Source organism: Barbus barbus (assembly GCF_936440315.1).
Source record: "Barbus barbus genome assembly, chromosome: 46".
In the NCBI taxonomy this organism is placed as follows: Eukaryota; Metazoa; Chordata; class Actinopteri; order Cypriniformes; family Cyprinidae; genus Barbus; species Barbus barbus.
The window spans coordinates 2,670,548-2,690,407 of NC_136724.1; the positions used below are offsets into that span (position 1 = coordinate 2,670,548).

At 38.9% G+C, this 19,860-nt stretch overlaps 1 protein-coding gene across 2 annotated transcripts; it reads left to right on the top strand.

Moving 5' to 3' along the window:
* The first annotated feature begins 238 nt into the window (after positions 1-238).
* LOC306865094 (uncharacterized protein) lies at positions 239-19,567 on the top strand. Of its 2 annotated transcripts, none has more exons than XR_013783837.1 (13): positions 239-553; positions 843-1,042; positions 5,598-5,735; positions 5,948-6,062; positions 8,301-8,499; positions 9,656-9,797; positions 10,589-10,744; positions 10,833-10,888; positions 11,437-11,612; positions 11,766-12,166; positions 13,072-13,168; positions 17,259-17,402; positions 17,482-18,748. XR_013783837.1 is itself a non-coding variant. In XM_079409462.1 (13 exons), exons 1-13 carry the CDS (start codon positions 431-433, stop codon positions 17,628-17,630), a joined length of 2,133 nt encoding a protein of 710 aa, XP_079265588.1. In that variant the 5' UTR covers positions 239-430; the 3' UTR covers positions 17,631-19,567. The 2 variants fall into 2 exon arrangements, 1 of the variants encoding a protein (XP_079265588.1); XM_079409462.1 differs by having other exon boundaries at positions 17,222-17,402; positions 17,482-19,567.
* Positions 19,568-19,860: the final 293 nt, after the last annotated feature.

Genomic DNA, 19,860 nt, shown 5'->3' on the forward strand with positions numbered 1-19,860 from the left:
TGAGACATTATCCACGCTGTTCCCTACCTCTCTCTCTTAAAGGAAAGCCAAGGTTTACACTAAAATACACATTTAGTCATCATTTACTCACTCTCATGTCATTTCATTCATAAACTCACAAGTTTGGAAAAGGGCTGTCAACCTCCAAAAAACTTTGAACCATTATGACCCTCCACTTATTATTTTGTCATTTCTCGGCAGGAATGTAGAACATGTTGTCCATGTTAATCATGTTCTCACACAAGAAAACTGATATCCGTGTATGTGGTTTTTCAAGGAAACTAAGTAGTGTGATCAGAAAGAGCAGGACTAGTCTTCATATGATTGTGCTCAGCTGGCAAAACCAGTCAGACTGTAGAAGGAAGAAGAAAATGTCCATGTAGTTGTCTGTGTTTACTGCAATACTCACAGAGCCGTTTCATCAGTCACTATGGCACATGCTGCGCTACTGCTGCTCATCAGCTTGAGCATTTCTGTGGGTCCAGGCGTAAGTTTCTATGGGGCGTCTATGACCTTCATGCCTGGAAACAGATATCTGGATGGAACAGTGGAGGTATGTGCAGGTTAATACATAAGAACTAAGTTAATATCTCTTTCATTGAATGACAGTTTGTTTTTGTTCTGCTTCTGGTATCTTACTTGAAATTAAACATAACTGGGAACTGAATCACTTATTGTTTTTTAAACTCACTGTTAAACTTCAGTGAAACACAAAAGAAGTTATTTAGAAAATGTCTCAGTGAAAGTCCAAAGTAGTTTTGAATGCATTCTTTATAATATCACGGATGGCTTATTTGCAATTGTGCAGAAAAAGCAATGTCTGTTGTATGTGTGCCTGGCAGATGCACTTTTACTACAGAGAGTCTGGCAAACTGCCCTGTGATCCTCAAGTGTCATGGGTCTGTGATAGTGGTGACTGCGGCGATCTCACATACACAGAACCTGACATAACGGATCAGGACCACTCGGGTCAGATCCTCTGGTGCCAGTCTGAGCGTCACATGACCACCAATGTCAGTGGTGATGAACCCTTCACACTGAGGTAAGCTCAATGAAATCATGTCTTCCATTGTGCCAGAAGTACACTTTAGTATGTTTTTTAAAAGATTATTTACTAATATACTTTATTAGATCTAGATGTGTGTATGTAATGTTTTCAGAAACTAAATTGACACAAAAAGTTGTAAACTGTAATTGTGACCTTAAAGAGCTATTTCAACCTTATTTTACCTATAAAATGTAGTTTTTATAAATAAATGTATATTTAGGATGATTATGGGACAATTTCTTTGACTTGAATAAAACCAATTAATTTAGATATTACCATTTTATGTTACAGCTTTTGTCAATGTGGTTGAAGAGTACTGTACTTTTTGGACCCACTTAAGCAGGACGTCAATACATCTTTTATTTGTAATTTCTAATGTTTAGAAATATGGTTGAAGCGTACTGCTGAATAGCATTTATGGTAAACTAAAGTGTACTTTAATGTAATTTCTATTGAAAATGGGCAAGTAGTTAAATATACTTGCAATTACTCCTTAGTAATAGCAATAAAGTTGTAACAGTCGTGCGAAGGCAGATGAAGCCAACGGAGAAATTCCAATAATCTTGATTTAATCATAAATTCAAATAGCTCAGAAAGGTATCACACAACCAAACAAAGTAGAACAGACAAAAGCTAAGGGAGAACTGAGGGTTTAAGTAGGGGAGCAAACGAATGAATTAACGAGTTAATTAATCAAACACATGTGAACAGAATGACAATTAGGAGGCTAACGAAAACTAGGTCAAACTCAAAACTAAACAGAACATACACGTGACAAGTTAGTGCGATATTCACTTTAAATGTAATATAGAATAACACACTATCAAACATGTACTTCTTTAAAACGTTTTAAAAGTGTACTTAAGGCGAGACACTACAGGTGAATAGGGTAAAAATTTTAACTAGCAGATATCACCATGAAACTTTCCCAGTTGATTACCTACATTAAGATGAGAAAAAAATGTATTACAAAGTTTCTGTAATTTTATGTTTAAATATGCAAATTAGGCATTATCTAATTAAATATGCGCTAATTTGCATATATTTAAAAAAACGAAATCTCAGAATTGGATAAAGCCAGGTTCAAAATTATTTTTTCATTGTGTTCACATATTAGATGGGAAAAAAATTACAGAGGGATTTATGGATATCTACTTTTGTTATCCTGTAAATCAGAATATACTGTCAATAGCCTTAAAAAATTTATTTTCGCCATGTTTTTTGGAATAAAATGTTATATAAATCAGGATAGGAATAATATATTTACAAATCCCTCTGTAATTGTCTTCATAATATAACTAGGTACAAGACTGGAAGGTTTGGTGTATATAGGTGCTACTGAAGTGGAGATTTCGGACTTGGAGTATGAGAAAAAAGTCATTTTGAGAAAACGGGCTTTAAAGATTTATATTGTAAAAATCCACACATTTTTATATGAAAACATTGCTAACAAGCAAAACAACTGGCCAAGTAATTGTTTATAACAATGTAGACCATGAACAATGACAACTGAATAAAACAACATTGCCAAATAAGACCTTCAACTAACCACAGAGAACCACAAATACAGACACAAACTTATCATCAGAACTGCAACTCTAGTCATCTATGTCCATCGGAACACAAAGTTCACCCATGAGGGTTGAAAGCCTAGCTCTCCATGCCTGCACCATATGTAGGCCCCTCACCCCTCTCTTGCTGATGCCTTTTCAGCTTTTTAGCTGTGCTCAGAGTCTTTCTGCAACGTTTTACACTCTCAGAAGGTATGAAAGTGAAGATTTGAAGTAATAACTGATACTCTGAGAATAATTTTTAATAGTAATTTTGTTATAGAGCTATTTCTACCTTATTTTACCCATAAAATGTGCCCCATCATGCCGTTGATGTTATGGGGACCCCTTCAGTGTGAACGGTGTCTGAAGCACCTGTGAAAACACACCAGTTTTATTGTGAGCGTTTCTCTTTAAGGTTTCTCCATTGCCGTCTGGCTCTAGATGAGAGTCAGACATCATGGGGATCGCAGATAAAGTTAGCAGAGGAATTTGAGAAGGGTGTTTCCCTTTCTCAGGTTTTAATCAGTTACTTCAATATTATCTCATTTCGGATCTGGAAGCCCGAACTGTGACCTCTTTTTTCTATCAGACTTAGAATCCATTACTGGTCAGGTCTAACTCCGAGGGAGTAGCTGTGGTCAGTGTGGAAGGGGACGGAATGTGTCATCGTTCATTCTATGGCTGCCATGATTAAGCAGAGAAACATCTGTGGCTCAGTCTCTCTTCAATCAGGGAAAAAGACAAAGTCTGTCTCCTTGATGCCCCAATTATGCCTCCTAGCCTCTTTGGCAGTGCTGTTGTAGAGAGCAGAGTCCTGCACGGGTCCTGTTTGGTAAACCGGCACCCGCAGTATTAACAGAACACCCGATCTGGTATCTGATAACAGCACCAATTGCATTCCATACCCAACCCGACCTGACCCGTTTGACATAAAGAGTGCAACCCAAACCGCACTCATATTAAATACATCAGGTAGGCAAAAATAAAATAACTCCTGGGCATCGTTGCTATTATCTTAAACATGTTGTAATCACAGACACAAAGGCAACTTAATAATTTCAATAATAGTATTTACACTGTAAGACTTAGTGGGTACCTGCCCGAGTGCAGGACACTGGCAGAGAGGTTTCAGGAGGCTAAGAGACAATCGATGGGTTTCCAGAAATACATTTCTCTCCACGTCCAAAGCCCATCCCCTTTCAGAGGATTCTGGGATGCAAGAGTTGTTAGGTTAGTAGATTCCCCAGTTCAATACATTCAGTTGTTTTCTGCAAACAAACCACACCAGAGCTCAGAGCAAACTCTTTCTCCCATCAAACATGTTGAGGGTGAGATTGCGATTCCTGTCTTTGTGCATGGCAGTATATGGCCTTTGCCTAGATCCTGCATGTCTCTTTAAATGCAAATGAGCTGCTGCTCCCCACCCCCTTTTCCAGAATAGGGCTGTACCTCAGATATTCTGCCCAAAAATATCTATTTGGTTTTGATTATCATGCCTATCATGCTAAAATCATGCCTTTTACACCATATAAGTTTTAAATTCAGATTTAAACTTTGCAAACATCAGAAACAAATGTTCAGAAAGCAGCTGTCACACGGCATATGAGCACTGAACCAAGTTCTCTTTCATGTCTTATTGCTTATAAACTGTCAAATGCACACAAGTTTATGTTAAAAACACACAAGTTACCAAAATAGTCATTTATGTCTGTGAAGGTAAACAGCTGGGAGAGAAATCACATATTTATATTAGATCTGTGTGGCAGCAGCATATATACAGTAAATAAATTAATAAATTCACTGCTCTCTTGTCTCCTCTGAGGCTGGGACTCTAAATAGTGTTCTGTGCTTGTATGTACAGCCAAAGACAGAACAGTTAGCATGGTTTTCTTGTGTTAGAACTGGTACACCGTTGTCACTTGCGACAACAAAGTGATGGTGCTATGGGTAGAAACGAGCAGATTAAGGGGCAGTAATATTATAATAAGATCCCCTTTCTATATCACAGGGAAGCAAAATCTGACAGGCTAATTTTTTCACAAGCTTGCAGAGAAAGGCTTACCAACACCCCTGTACCCCCCCCCCCCCCACCCACCCACACCCACACCCACACCCACACCCCCCCAAAAAATACCGGGTTGGTCTTTTTCACATTTTCTGGGTTGGTAGATGGACCAGGGACCACCATTATAGCACTTAGACACGTAAAATGTCCGATTTTCATGATATGTCATGAACAATCAAAGTGATGCAAATATGTGCACGTGTTTGTTCATTTGTTTTACTTGAAGCGTCACTGCAAACTGTTTCAAATGAGACACCAAGGTAGGCGCGAGAGCGATTCGAAAGCATAAGGAGCCGTCTGGTCTGCTCTCTATAGCATATCTCATGAATGTCACACAACGATTGACCTGAACAGTGCAAACAGCCAAAACCTGGATATTTTAGGCCATATAGAAATCCTGGCAAGAACATGTCCCGTAAAAATAGCCCGCATGGTCACCCTAGTTAGGATGAGTGTGGTGTACTTGGCTGCTTTAGTCCACCCACTGTCTGTCTCGTATCCCCAGCAATTCAAGGCTGGATGTCACGGTGCAGTTGTGGCAGTTCCTTTGTTGGCTGCTTCTTAAAGCTCCCAACCATTTCAAGTGGAGGACCTGTGGGGCCTGCCTGCTTTATGCAGATGCAGTTTTCACATGTGCTTCAGACACCGGTAACACTAAAGGGGTTCCCATAGCATCAACTCAATGACGCAGCAACTCATTCTCATCTCAGGGAACTGATTTACATACGTAAACTGAGAAGTTTAAATTGTATATTTGAATGAAACTAGGTCATTTAGATGTTACTATTTTTAGGTTACCACTTGTTGATATACAGTATACCTATACAAATTATATGCTAATTTATTTACAGCTACTGATACTACTGTGATAAAATTGTTTAAATATAAAATGGTGTAATAAAGAAATGTTTTATCATTTAAACTCTTTCAGAGGGTCTGGTTGCTGCTGGGCTAATAATGTTCATGATGTCCGCGATTGGATGCTTCGGAGTCTTGTTGACACAAGACAACGTTCAGACACTCGCACTACAAACAGGTCGCCTGTTTCAGCAACAATACCAAACATAAGGTGTGTGCTTTTGAAAACGACTATTTTTCCCTGGACTCTATAGACTTTAGCCATAGCTGTCTGGAATTCTTGATTCTGAGTGTTCTACTGCAGTCAAAAATATTTATGAGCTCCAAAGTGTGCAGCATATTTCACCATTGTCTACAGCAACATATTGCAGCTATAGGTTGCTTCAACTATCAATAAAATGATTGTCTTTGATCTTTCTTCAGGGTTCCTCAGAACTGTTTTCAGACTCTTCACCTGCTGGTCCATGATCCAGATGGGGATGATGTGAGATGCAAGTGTCTATCTTGCCATCAACACCCTAAAATACATCTTGAGGAGGTTACATTTTCTAATGATACACTCCCATAAAAATAAAATAAAAATCTAATTCAGATTAAAGAGGCAAATGAACTTTACCTTTGCAATTTAAATAGACTATTAAATATTATGGATCACATAAATGTTGAATATTAAAAATATAAAAATGTTGAATATAAAAATATTAACCTACTATTTCATTCATTAGTGAAAAGTATAGATAAAAACATATCCCTTTAAATAGTAACTCTTTTAGCCAGTATTTGTGTGTGCTGTGCATTTTTTGTGCTTGTTGGAGTAACACATTGTAAGTTTATTTACACATATTAACAACAAATCAGAAAATGCTACCAGACCTGTGACCCATTTTGGTTCATTCGAGTATCATGACCGACTAGTTGAGAATCACTGACTTAAAGTGATAGATCACCCAAAAATGAAAATTATGTCATTAATTACTCACCCTCATCTTGTTCCAAACCTGTAAGACCTTTGTTTATCTTTGGAACACAAATTAAGATGTTTTTGATTACAACTCGAACTCCGGAAATGTTGGGCCTTTTTTTTTAAATTTGAATAAAATGAAAACTAAAACAATTTCAAATCACATGAGCTAATATTTTATTCACAATAGAACATAGATAACAAATGTTTAAACTGAGAAATTTTACAATTTTATGCACAAAATGAATTTATTTCAAATTTGATGCCTGCTACAGGTCTCAAAATAGTTGGGACGGGAGCATGTTTACCATGGTGTAGCATCTCTTCTTTTCAAAACAGTTTGAAAACATCTGGGCATCGAGGTTATGAGTTTCTGGAGTTTTGGTGTTGGAATGTGGTCCCATTCTTGCCTGACATAGGTTTCCAGCTGCTGAAGAGTTTGTGGTCGTCTTTGACGTATTTTTCGGCGTCTGTGATTTCCAATAAGAATGTCTAATTTGGACTCGTCTGACAATAGAACACTTTTCCACTTTTAAACAGTCCATTTTAAATGAGCCTTGGCCCACAGGACACGACGCTGCTTCTGGACCATGTTCACATATGGCTTCCTTTTTGCATGATAGAGATTTAGTTGGCATCTGCAGATGTCACGGTGGATTGTGTTTACCGACAGTGGTTTCTGGAAGTATTCCTGGGCCCATTTAGTAATGTCAATGACAGAATAATGCTGATGTGTGATGCAGTATCGTCTGAGGGCCTGAAGACCATGGGCATCCAACAAAGGTCTTCGGACTTGTCCCTTACGCACAGAGATTTCTCCAGTTTCTCTGAATCTTTTGATGATATTATGCACTGTAGATGATGAGATTTGCAAGGCCTTTGCAATTTGACATTGAGGAACATTATTTTTAAAGTATTCCACAATCTTTTTATGCACTTTCACAGATTGGAGAGCCTCTGCCCATCTTTACTTCTGAGAGACCCTGCTGACTCTCTAAGACATCCCTTTTATAGCTAATCATGTTACATACCTGATGTCAATTAACTTAATTAGTTGCTAGATGTTCTCCCAGCTAAATCTTTTCAAAATTTCTTGCTTTTTCAGCCCTTTGTTGCCCCCGTGCCAACTTTTTTGAGACCTGTAGCAGGCATCAAATTTGAAATGAGCTCATTTAGTGGATAAAAGTGCAAAATTTCTCAGATTAAACATTTGTTATGTTTTCTATGTTCTATTGTAAATAAAATATTGGCTCATGTGATTTGAAAGTCTTTTAGTTTTAAATTTATTCAAATTAAAAACGTCCCAACACTCTCAGACCCCTGATGTCCCATGGACTATTTTACCCGTGTCCTTGCTATGTTTCTGGACCTGGGGACATTGCAATTGTGTTGCTGTCTATGGAGGGTCTGAGAGCTCTCATATTTAATCATAAATATCTTAATTTGTGTTACAAAGATGAATGAAGGTTTTAGGGGCTTGGAACGACATGAGGGTAAGTAGTTAATGGCAGAATTTTGGGGTGAACTAACCCTTTAAATACTTAATTACTTAAATTACCTTTTTTTGTTATTTTCCGACAGAAATGCAGAACATGTTGTCCATGAATAATCTTAATCTTTATCATTGACCCACATCAGAGAAATACAGTAACATTTAAACTGATATTGTTCAATATTTGTGTGGGGTGTGACTCACCGTGAATGACCTTTGACAAACCTGCTGCTTACAATGTTTCCCATGTCTTTTAGTTTAGTTTATTTTCAATGTTAATTTTTCAGTGCAAAAAATGTGTGATATTATATTTTTGTATCTAGGACTCATGCACCATGAGTAGTAATGGCACACTGGATGTGGGACTGCATGTTTTTGAGTTTACACTGGAGGATTATCCTGTATCAAACATCACTGTGATGAATGGGAATGGGATCTCCTCTGTCAGAAACCCTTATAATCAGACTGTCGACGCTAACCCAACTCCACTCAGTCAAGTGCCTCTGCAGTTCGTAATTGAAAGTGAGTGAGAATCATGTAGATCACTGGTTTCTTCTAAATTCTGTCCCCTATTGTCCTCAACAATATTTGAAGGCCTGACACACTGTAGTTTCTATAAATTAAGTATTAGGTTTCCAGAAGTTTTAAGTGCACAAGATTCCCATGCACTCTTTTGAACCAATTAATTTACACTTCCAATAATTTAAGTAAAACTTATTGCCTTGAAAACTTGTCTTAACTATAATAATACTAATAATAATAATAATAATAAATAAAGCCCATGGAATTTCAAGATTATATTAATTTAGTAGATTTTTCCAGGCACTTTTAAAATTAGGCTTCCTCATATATCCTGTTTTTTCTGAGTCTGTGAATTAAAATAATAAATATATCGTAAAATATCTGGATGTTTACTATGTACATATGTTTTTAAAGCTTAATTTTGCTTTTCTTGTAGCTTATTCTCTGCCTACATAAAAAAAAATTAAAGGTCTGTCATCATTTACTCCCTTTCGTGTTGTTCAAAAGCCCTATTTTTAGCCATGTTTTAAAATAAAATCATTTCTAGCAGAACACAAAAGAAAATATTTTGAAAGAATAGAATAATACTCAGTGGGGTCTAGTATGGTTATGAATTTCACTGTATGGATGAAAACAATTCAAACATCTAACCCAGGCTCATTGGAATATCCTTCTAGAACCATTTGTACCCACAGCCATGTTTCTTCATGACACTGTCATACTTAATAAACACGCATCTGCAAAGGAAGAAAAAATTATAGCTTAAAGCCTGTCTTGTGGATATGTCATCTGAAAATGTGCAGAAAATGTTCCCGAAGCAATGCATTTCAGGTTCTGCAGAAATGTAGGCAGAGTCACGCATTTTCAAAGAGACAAACCTCTTTTGCATTCCGCTGAAAAAACATCATATGCCTTTTGAAAAAATCTTTTTTGAATAACATGAAATACATGATAAAATGTTTGAAAGCAATTCATAATTAGCCATATAATATAATGTGATGAAATATAATATATATGTCAATATATGTCAAAGTTGCTGTCAAAGACTATAGTGTTTGAATAAGGTTTTGTTAGTTATTTTCATGTATTGTGTAGCTCCAACTCACCACAGTTTTGTGCATTTACAACATTTTATCCCATTTCCACTGTTTTGTAGTCCAAACATCAGTCCACAGTTGTGCACCCGGAGTGAACAGGCCAAGTTTACTGACACCAACTCCCTTACACGGAGATGTTCAATACGCAGCTGTGGGACGTGCTCACACTATCACCCTCCGTGCCCAGAGCTTGGTCCACAGGTCTGAAATATGCATTATTCAAAAATAATTTAAACAAATTTATGCACAATTTTACTGAATAGAGGGCAAGTTGTTAATGTAAACAGGTGGCTTTTCTATAAAATCAGGAGGTCTATCAGATGCAGGCCCAGTTCTGTGGGTTTCAACAAAAGCAACCTCACTTGAAAATGTAATAATAGCATGACAAAATGGATTTGGCAAACGTTCCAGTGCATATTTGTGTTTGCACTAGAGAGCATCAAAGGCTTCAATTTACAACAAGTGTTTGCCAATCATAGACATGTCTGTTGATTTCTTGAATGCAATGGACAATCAGATGTGTTTAAATCAGTCAGAATCCACTTAATAGCACTCAAAACACCAGAACACCAAAGAATGCAGCATAAGCATATATACTCCATTCAAACTTCAAATAAAAAATTTAGGTTCATGCTGCTGAGATTACCAATGGCCATATACACGCTACAAAGTTACAGAAGCGACATCCGCATTTAAATACAGGATTTACTTTTGAAATGACGAACAATGATAACCATATCAATGGACAGGACAAAATTATATGTCAAAATAGATGTACATTAAGTGATGTAATAGTAATATATATCAAAAATTTAAAAGTAATAACTTAAATCTTGTAATCTTGTACTGCTAAATAAAGCTGTTGAAATGCTCAGTGAAACTAGATAAAGCTGTCTGACTTGCACACTTGGTCATTTTAGTTTCAGCCAACAGGTTTGCATGTTCCAGTTACTTAGTAAACGTTATCTAACCTTTCTGTCACTCTTGTGTAGTATCTTGGATTTCCAGGTCAGTGGACCATGGAATATGTCAACAATCTTGAGAAACACAAGTCAAGGAATTACTGAGGCAACACTAACCTGGACACCCCAAGAATCTGACCTGCATCATCATGTACCCGTGTGTTTTGCTGCAGAGACACTTCAGAGGTAAAGTGAGTTTTGTCCTTAAGCTTATTTGGAATTCATGATATGATTTTTTACATGACCTGTCATTTGTCTTTTTCTCCCTAATTAGTCAGTCAGAGATGAGGTGCATTGTGATCATTGTGGAAAAATCAAGAGTTCTCTCAGGTAAAAAAAAAAAAAAGGTTTCTTAGACAGTTGCTCATTTTCACAGCTTCTGTCATTTATTTTGTATTGTGTAATATGTAGTTCAGTCATTAAACTATAGATCTAGGTAATTTAAATGCAATTTGCTAGCCATCTCATTACTTAATACATGGGACAAGCTGAATGGCCTATGATTGTTCATCTGAAACCCTCCACCTCCCCAGCACCACCTGTGTAGGTCTGCTACCAGGTGTGTTTATGCCTACCAGCAGCATATCTTACAGCTTGTCTGTGTATCTATTAGTAGTAGCAAATCCATACTTGCTCTACAGCAGCATTCAGAGAACAAGCCCACTAAGACCCAGTAAATTAACATCATATTCATTAACATGCAACTGTTAAAATAAATATTGCCAGTTTTTCAAGGAGATTATTCCCCAATTAATCCCCACTCCATTTTTATGATTTGGATTTTTCTTCTTGTTTGTACATTGATAATACCTTGCTATTTTTATTGTTGTTATCATGTTTTATTAAGATTAATCAATAAATGAATCACATCTCTCAAGGTGAAGCAGATGTCTTCTGTGAGAATAACAGTATCAGCATTGCAGTAAGCAAAGCCTCCATGAAGGGGATTGATCAAAATTGGCTCCAACTGAGAGATCCTACCTGTTCTCTAACTTCCAATGACACCCATATCCTAGGCACCATGTCCCTCAACACCTGTGGTACCACGATGGAGGTACAAAAACCAATGTCTTTGTTCTCCAATCTAAAAACAATATTTGCTAGTACCCAATAAGTAATTTTAACAGTCAGCCGCATAATATTATATATATCTGTTTTCTTTTTCTGCCTGATCTTTTTACACACTTGCTTCTTCAACACCAATCAGGACTCAGGAGACTTCTTGGTCTTCAAAAACGAGATCAATTCTTTTGAAAACCCCGATGAAGTGATCACCAGACGCAGTCAAGTTAAAATAGGCTTCTCCTGCCAATACCCCAAAGTGGCCAGTGTTTCTAACCACTACATCAACAAGAAGTCTGACTACATCTTCACTGAATCCAGCTTTGGCACTTTTAGTTACTCGTTTGATATTTTTACTAACAATAATTTCAGCAGTCGGGTAGATCCCAGTCTGTATCCACTGGAGATAAAGTTGATGGATTTGCTCTACATGGGTATTGCAGCTCATTCTGCTCTTCCTGAGGTCCGGCTCTTTGTGGAGTCTTGCAGGGCCACTCCAGAAGACAACCCATACAGTGCCCTATTTTATGATATCATCAAAGAAGGGTGAGACTACTAAAAACCTTATAAATCTTCTATATCTGTTCCACATCAATAATATTACAGTATGTGGGAAAAAAAAAGATTTAGCCTATATCTGTAGCATTTCACTGGATAGCTCCGCCCACAGTGAAACCTCATACATGCAAAATCCACATACATTACTAGTCAACAGACTGGAATAATGAATATTTTTTTAGGTTGTTGAAAAGTCCAACACATATTATGGTGACTTTCTTCCTTCCTTTCTTCCTTAATTTTTTTTAACCTATTAAATAATTGTAATATTGTAATATATTCATTACTCAATGTTACTGTAAATTTTACACACACAGACACACACACAAATGTGATATTTCAGTTTTTTATTTTTAATAAATTTACAGACATTTCTAAAATTCTGTATTCACTTTGTCATTATTAGTGTAGATTAGTGAGATTTTTTTATTGTAATATCAGGCTGCAATATAAAATGGAAAAACATGAAGGGTGTCTGAAAACTTTCTGAATGCACTATATATAATGTGCAGTAACTTTAATTACATTATTTGCATTTCTCATAAAAGATGCAAATAAATGACAAGGAAAGCAACAATGGGACAAAGAAGTTCAATGAATAATTTACAGAATGTTCTCTCCTTCTTTCCACTGACTTTGTGTTGAAGGACAAAAGATCAGTCACATGACTGTGGAACTTTCAGGACTGTCAAGTTTCTCAGATCATTAACTGTAATCTACAGTTTAAGATCTGTCGCTTACAGATTTCCAATCACAGATTTCTGCATATAGTACACATTCAGGATAAGACATATGAATAACTTGTTCATGTAATCTCTCTGTGTATCATAAACATAAATAAATTATTGAGGGTAACTTAAAACTGAAGTCATGTGTTGAATGTGTACTTACAGGTGTATTATGGATGACACAGTTGACGTTTATCAAAGTGATTCAAGAACGTATGACTTTGGGATACAGGCTTTCAAGTTCACAGGCGGCTACAATGAGGTATTCAATTCAATTCAATTGCAAGTTTATTTGTATAGCGCTATTTAAGATACAAATCGTTGCAAAACAGCTTTACAGGAAATTAAGTTTCTACAATATACTAATATATTGTAGAAACTTAAAGTCGGCATGAAACGGAAGCAATTGTTTTTTTTCTCTACGGTGACGTCTATCCAAGTGAAACGGCATCTGAAATGAGAGGGCGGGACTTGATTTTGTCCTTCGAGAATTGATTGGATCATTGGAAGTTGGGGCGTTGCTTACAAAATGGAGGCAGATCTAAATGCCAGTTTGCAGTTAGTTGTGGGGGGATTTCTCTCCACTGGATTCACCGCCGACACCCTAGCATGAAGATTTTTTTTTATTTATTAAGGATGATGGCGACGAGGACGATCAACGGCACAAAACATGACTAACAGCACGCGTGCACACGAGAAAGAGACTGCCTGAATGACTGAACTCGTCCTCCATATTCATAAATAAAATGGTTTGTTTTGCTAATATACGTTCAATTTTTAAGGGTAGTGTACTACCCCTGGCTCATGTCAGCATGGTCAATGCATTTATTTCTATAAACTGAAGCATCAGCAGCTTTTCCCATGTCGTTTATCCCAGCGTTTACCCCTTACGTCACTAGCTCCGCCCTAGCGCCATTAATCGTGACCGGAAAAGAAGATGAGTCGTTTTGAGGGGGAGGGGAGGTTAACATTTTTTATTAAAGATTACAAAGGCACATGCATATTAATAAAATAATGAAGTGCACGGATAAATTATTTATAATAAACACTAGTATTAAAAAATCTGAATTTTCCATTTTGATTTCATGCTGACTTTAATATATTTAACTTATGGCAAAATTTGGTAATTCTGTATGTTGTCTGAGCGTTGGCATCTTCTGAGGTCCTCTGAGGGGTTGGCATCATCTCTTCTCAGGTGTTTGGTCATCTCAGATCATTTAAATGTTGGATCCAGACTGAAGCTTCTGTAATTCCTAGTTACCACGAGATATTAATTCCATGGCAGAAACAGAGAAACAATAGAGACATAATTAGCGTAGCTGCTGTTCCATCCAAGCAAAAATTATTTGTTGCAGTTGCATTTTGGACTACCTGTAGGTTTTTTTACTGAAGATGCAGGGCAACCAGCTAGCAGGGCATTACAATAGTCCAATCTAGAGGTCATGAATGCATGAACTAGCTTTTCTGCATCAGAAAGAGGTAGCATGTTTCGAAGCTTGGCAATGTTTCTAAGAAGGAAGAATGCTGTTTTTGTAACATTGGAAATATTATTTTCAAAAGACAAGTTGCTGTCTAATATAATACCCAGATTTTTGACTGTAGAGGAAGTAATAGTACATCTGTCTAGTTGCAAATTGTAATTCAAGAGATTCTGTGTACTGTTTTTTGGTCCAACAAGTAATATCTCGGTCTTATCTGAATTTAATAGGAGAAAATTATTGGTCATCCAATCTTTTACATTTTTAACACACTCTGTTAGCTTAGATAATTTATAGGTTCTCTGAGTGGAACAATGGCTGCCTCCGTGACTTTCGTAAAGATGCGAGGCGACAGGGACAGCCTGAATGGTAGGACCTTGTACTGTTATGCTCGACCCTCGAACGTAAACCGTAGGAACGGCCTGTGTCGAGGGAGAATCGAGACATGAAAGTACTCGTCCTTCAGGTCGATCGCTGCAAACCAATCTTGGGGACGGATGCACTCGAAAATGCGTTTTTGCATTAACAGCTTGAACAGGAGCTTGTGCAGAGCCAGGTTCAAGGTTCCAAAGTCCAAGATTGGCCATAACCCACCACCTTTCTTGGGCACAACGAAGTAGGGGCTGTAAAACCTTGCCTTCATATTGGCTGGAGGGACCAGCTCGATCGCGTCCTTCGCCAGGAGGACTTCGATCTCTTTCAGTAGGTGAAGTGGATGCCCCTGAATTTGGGGAGACGACGGGTGAACTGAATCACATAGCCGAGACTGATGGTGCAGATGAGCCAGCGAGACGGGCTGGGGAGCGCTAGGGTGGGGCAGAGGGTGTGAGAGAAGGCCTGACGGCATCCTTGAACCACACACCACTGACTGCCGGCGAAGAGAGAAGGGGAAGGGAATGGCAAGGTGTTTGCAACACGTCGCACACTGCCAACCGTGCCCTCTTGTGACCCAGAGATAGAGGAAATTGTTCTCTTTTTGAAAATGTGGGTACGGAACAAAAACAAAAGGAAACAAAAGATTCTCCATCCGGCCCTCCTCCGGGGGAGGGAGTGAAATGGACACCATCTCCCGAAGAACAGATCCTCCCACCTCTGGGTCGCCCGTCTCAGGGCCGCTTACCTTACGCTTGCCGCCTGGTTTGGCGGGGGCCTGGACGGGCTGGGCGTTCCCCTTGCGGCCGGCCACCTGCCGCCTAGGTAGAGGCTGCTACTTAGGCTGAGCAGGGGCGGAGGAGGACACAGGGGAGCGCCCTCAGCAACCAGCAGATGGAGGTACTGCAGCCGACGACTGGGTGGAGGCAGCAGCTGTTCGTCGGGGCAAGACAACCAGCTTAATCAGCTCAATCAGTCCGTCGCTGTATGCACTTCCTGCATACCCCCTGCGTCGGAATTACCCTCGTGCAGTTCCTTGAGCGCTTTGGACTGGTAGACCTGCAGGAGCGCCATGGCATGCAGGGCGGAAGCGGCTTCTCCACAAGATGTGTAAGCCTTGCCCGCCAGGACGAGAACTTACACGCTCGGGAGGGGAGACGTGGATTATCCCGCGGATTACCCTGACTGGTTTCGGGCAGAAAAAGGTGCCGTCCACGATTTAGTCACTTCCTCATGCGGTTCCGGAAAGAAAGGTACTGGGGCGGAGCGCTGAGAACCAGCACGGGCCACCCCAAGAAACCAATCGTCCAGCCGTGAGGGCTCAGGACACGGTGGAGGGTTCCACTCGAGCCTGACGCTCGCGGCGGCCTGGGAAAGCATAGCAGCCATCTCTGGGTCAGACTCAGGTAACGCTGCCACACCTGAAGGGGGCAGCGCAGCCGAATCTTCATCCCCGGAGGATATGCGCTCACCATCCGATACAGCGATCGACGAGGCGGATAAGCACGCCCTCTTGGCAACTTGACTGGTTGCAGTGTCATGGAGGAATGAGGAGCCCGAGGAGGTTGACTCGGCGGGGTATTCCTCACTGTAACCCTCAGGTCACCTAGGTTATTAACCAAAGTAGGCTTCTTCTGAGCTGGCCCAAAAGAAGGACTAGATCGGGGAAAATACGAAGGGGCTCCAGTCTCCTCAAGATACTGGAGTCTCGACCTTAACACTGAGATGGTCATGTTCCCGCAGTCAGAACATGTACCATCCATGAGTGCCACCTCAGTGTGTGCAAGACCCAAACACGTGAGGCAGTAGACATGACCATCACCGGGGGGCAGGTAGCGACCGCATCCAGTAGCACATGGTCTGAATGACATCTTGAAAAAAGATGCAGGGTCAAACCTTGGGAATTTTTAGGAATTTGCTCTCTACTGGTGCTGAAACACCGTTGAAACTGCGGCTACACAACAGTACAATAGTGTAAGCCTGTTGTGAGCACTCACACTCGTTGAAGACGCAACTCTCAGCTGTATAAACAGCGATCTCGTTGAAGGCGCCCTCTCCACGAGCTGTGAGAACAGCCGTTTTTGCTCTCTCGTGACATCGCGACCAACACTGTCAGCGCCGTCACACCCGCACCAGACACGCAGAGGCTCCTTCCCAAATGAGCAGCTCATCTTCCACCACTTCCGAAGAAGAAAGAAACACACACGCAGGAGCAGCACATGTGTTCGGCTCCGAAGCGAAAAGCAAATTTGCGACGCACCTGCTGCTCATTAAATACTCGTGCTGTAGCATAGAGCAGCTGTTGCAATTATCGCATGCCAATGTGCATTGGCTTGTTTTCTTACATTCAAATTAGATTGGTCTCCCAAAGTGATCCCCAATTCGTCGGTCAGTTCCGATGTACGTCGAACGTGACCGACTGAAAGGGAACATTTAACTGCAATGCACTCAAATTCTGTTGACAGGTGTTCATTACCTGCTCTGTCATTCTGTGCGCGGAAGGAAGTTCAAACTCAAGATGTGCCCAAGGCTGCCTCCAAGAACACGCACGCAAACGCAGACGAGATGTGAGCAAAGAAACTGCCAGGCATTACATCATGCAGGGTCCGTTCCGTGTAGCGAGACAAACTCAGCATTCTGCAGCAGGTATGTTAGTAACATCTAAAAAAAATTAATGATTCTGCATCATGATTGTTCTCATAATCACATGTTTATTCATCTTCAGAAAATGGTGGTTCACTTCATATCAGCGCAGGCACCGGGGTCTTCGCTGGACTCTTCATAGTCTCCATTGTGGTGCTGGTGGGACTGTTGTTGTATAATGCCAAAAAAACAAGAGCATCTGACCGCATGTATCTGATGTCCAACTTCTGAATTATTTTTTTTTTCATTATAGATAGTTAAATGATTTTTTTATTTTATTTTCTATTTCTTATCTATCTTATTCAATTTGATTTTGTTGGTAAAACCTGCATTACATTGTGACAGACATTGTACATTTCCTAAGGTTGCACATACATCAAGTGCTTATGTTTTAGATTTTGTGTGTCTCAGATTCTGTCCAAAGGTAAAGACCTGTACAGGCAATTTACATGAGAAAATGAATAGTCTAGAACAATAAATAGCAGATTAGCAGCATATTTACCTTTGAATATTACCTAGTATTATTGTCATTATATTGTCTTTTTTTCTTTTCTACCCTTATTCTCTTCACTTACGGAAGGTTAAACATTGATGAGGGATCATCTAGTAACTTGGTGTTTAAATAATCATGGTGACTGTGAGGTGGTGCATATGTATGTACTGTATGTATATGTATTTACATAGACTGCCGCAAACAACTGGTACCTCAGTGAAAATTGTACTCTATCAATAGTAAAAGAATAAAGTAAAATGAAAAGTAAAAAAAAGGCACTCTGTTACAAAAAGAATATATGATCAACAGTTTCATGGAGTCAGATTCACTTTTGTCTTCCAATTACTGGTCTAGATAAGTGGGCGTTGGCCCAATAATTATGGTGACCCCGACATGATCTTATATTTTTGTAATTCTGACCTAAATACACCTAATATAAAGACAAATATGCTTTTATGCTGTCATTCCCTGCTAATAGTATATAAACATACTAACCCTGTCAGACTCCGTAGTTTCTCCATAAGACATATAAATAGCACTATAACATCACACAGTTTAACAAAAGGACATCTGTTGTGGCCTAAAATTGTTGTACCAAATCATTAATCATTATATGAAAAGATTATATCATTATATGTAGACAATGGAGATCAATGATTGACAAATTGTTTAGAACAACTATCACAGGACATTCAATTCAGCTGCTCAAGACATCTGAAAAGAAAGGTGGGACAAAAAAAGGCAAAAATGTTGAAGGAATGAAGTAAAAGTGGTTTTATCAGAATTTCCAGGAACAACATCATACTGCACTGTATACATCATAAGCATCAAGCTTATTAAAAGAAACTTCCTTCTGTAAAATGTCATGACACAAGTGAGATTTACTGTATTATTAAGTCCTTACAGATGTGCTGTACACATTGACTTGCTACTGTACTACTTTATTGTTTTTCTGAAATCTATTTAATTCCTTGCTACTTACTAGTCAGCGTCAGAGTTTATTAATATAGCACCATTTATACAGCCACAGCTGACCAATGACCAAAAGCATCATAAAACATTAATACAAAACAGACATCGTTCCTGAAAGACATGACCAACAAATTACTGATTATCAAAGGCAAGTGAATAAAAATACGTTTTTTGGTAGCAAAATTTGCAGCAAAGGTGCAGAACTAATCTGAAATGGCAGACTATTGCATAGTTTAGAACCAAATATGACCCCCATATAGAAGACTTTATCCCCCCTGATGGATGTCAAAACTAAATGTGGAACTATTTGCTAAACAAACTATTTGCTAAAATAACCATAACATTAACAGCACCGCTGGCTGAAATACAAGTGCGCGGTTTAGTCCATCAGATGCGCATAAAAGTTTCATGTTACTATAACAAACACTGTGTGTTTTCTTCCAGAATCATCATTGGCTGGTAGAAATGCAAAAAATAGGTTACGTAAAAGTTTTTAACCAGTTAACCTTCACCCCCATTTGGGGCCTCGCAGGTAAAATTAAAAGATAAGGTAAAGGTGTGAATAATTACATTTTAGACACATTGTCAGTAATTTTGCCAATGAAAATAAAGCTCTCGGAGAACTATTGAGAACTGTTGGAGAACTGTGCATCTTTGATCAGTACACAGCTGTGTTTCATTAATAAATACAGTCTTAAAAGTGTCATTTTGTATTGAGGTATTCAAGTGCCGTAACAGGAAAGAACAAAAATCATGAGCTTAATTTAGAAAAAGCTAAATGTTATATCATGTGTTAGATATATTAAAGTGACAAACATATTGGGATACATAATGACCGGTTGAATTTAAATTGCCTACTTCATCCAATCATCCATTTTCCAAGCTGCTTCTCGAGCTGAAGGCTGGGAAACGTCCTGGGCAGATAGACAGCCCATCAGAGTGATTAACACACACATCCATAGATACAGTACATTCAGATCTATGGACAATTCAGTG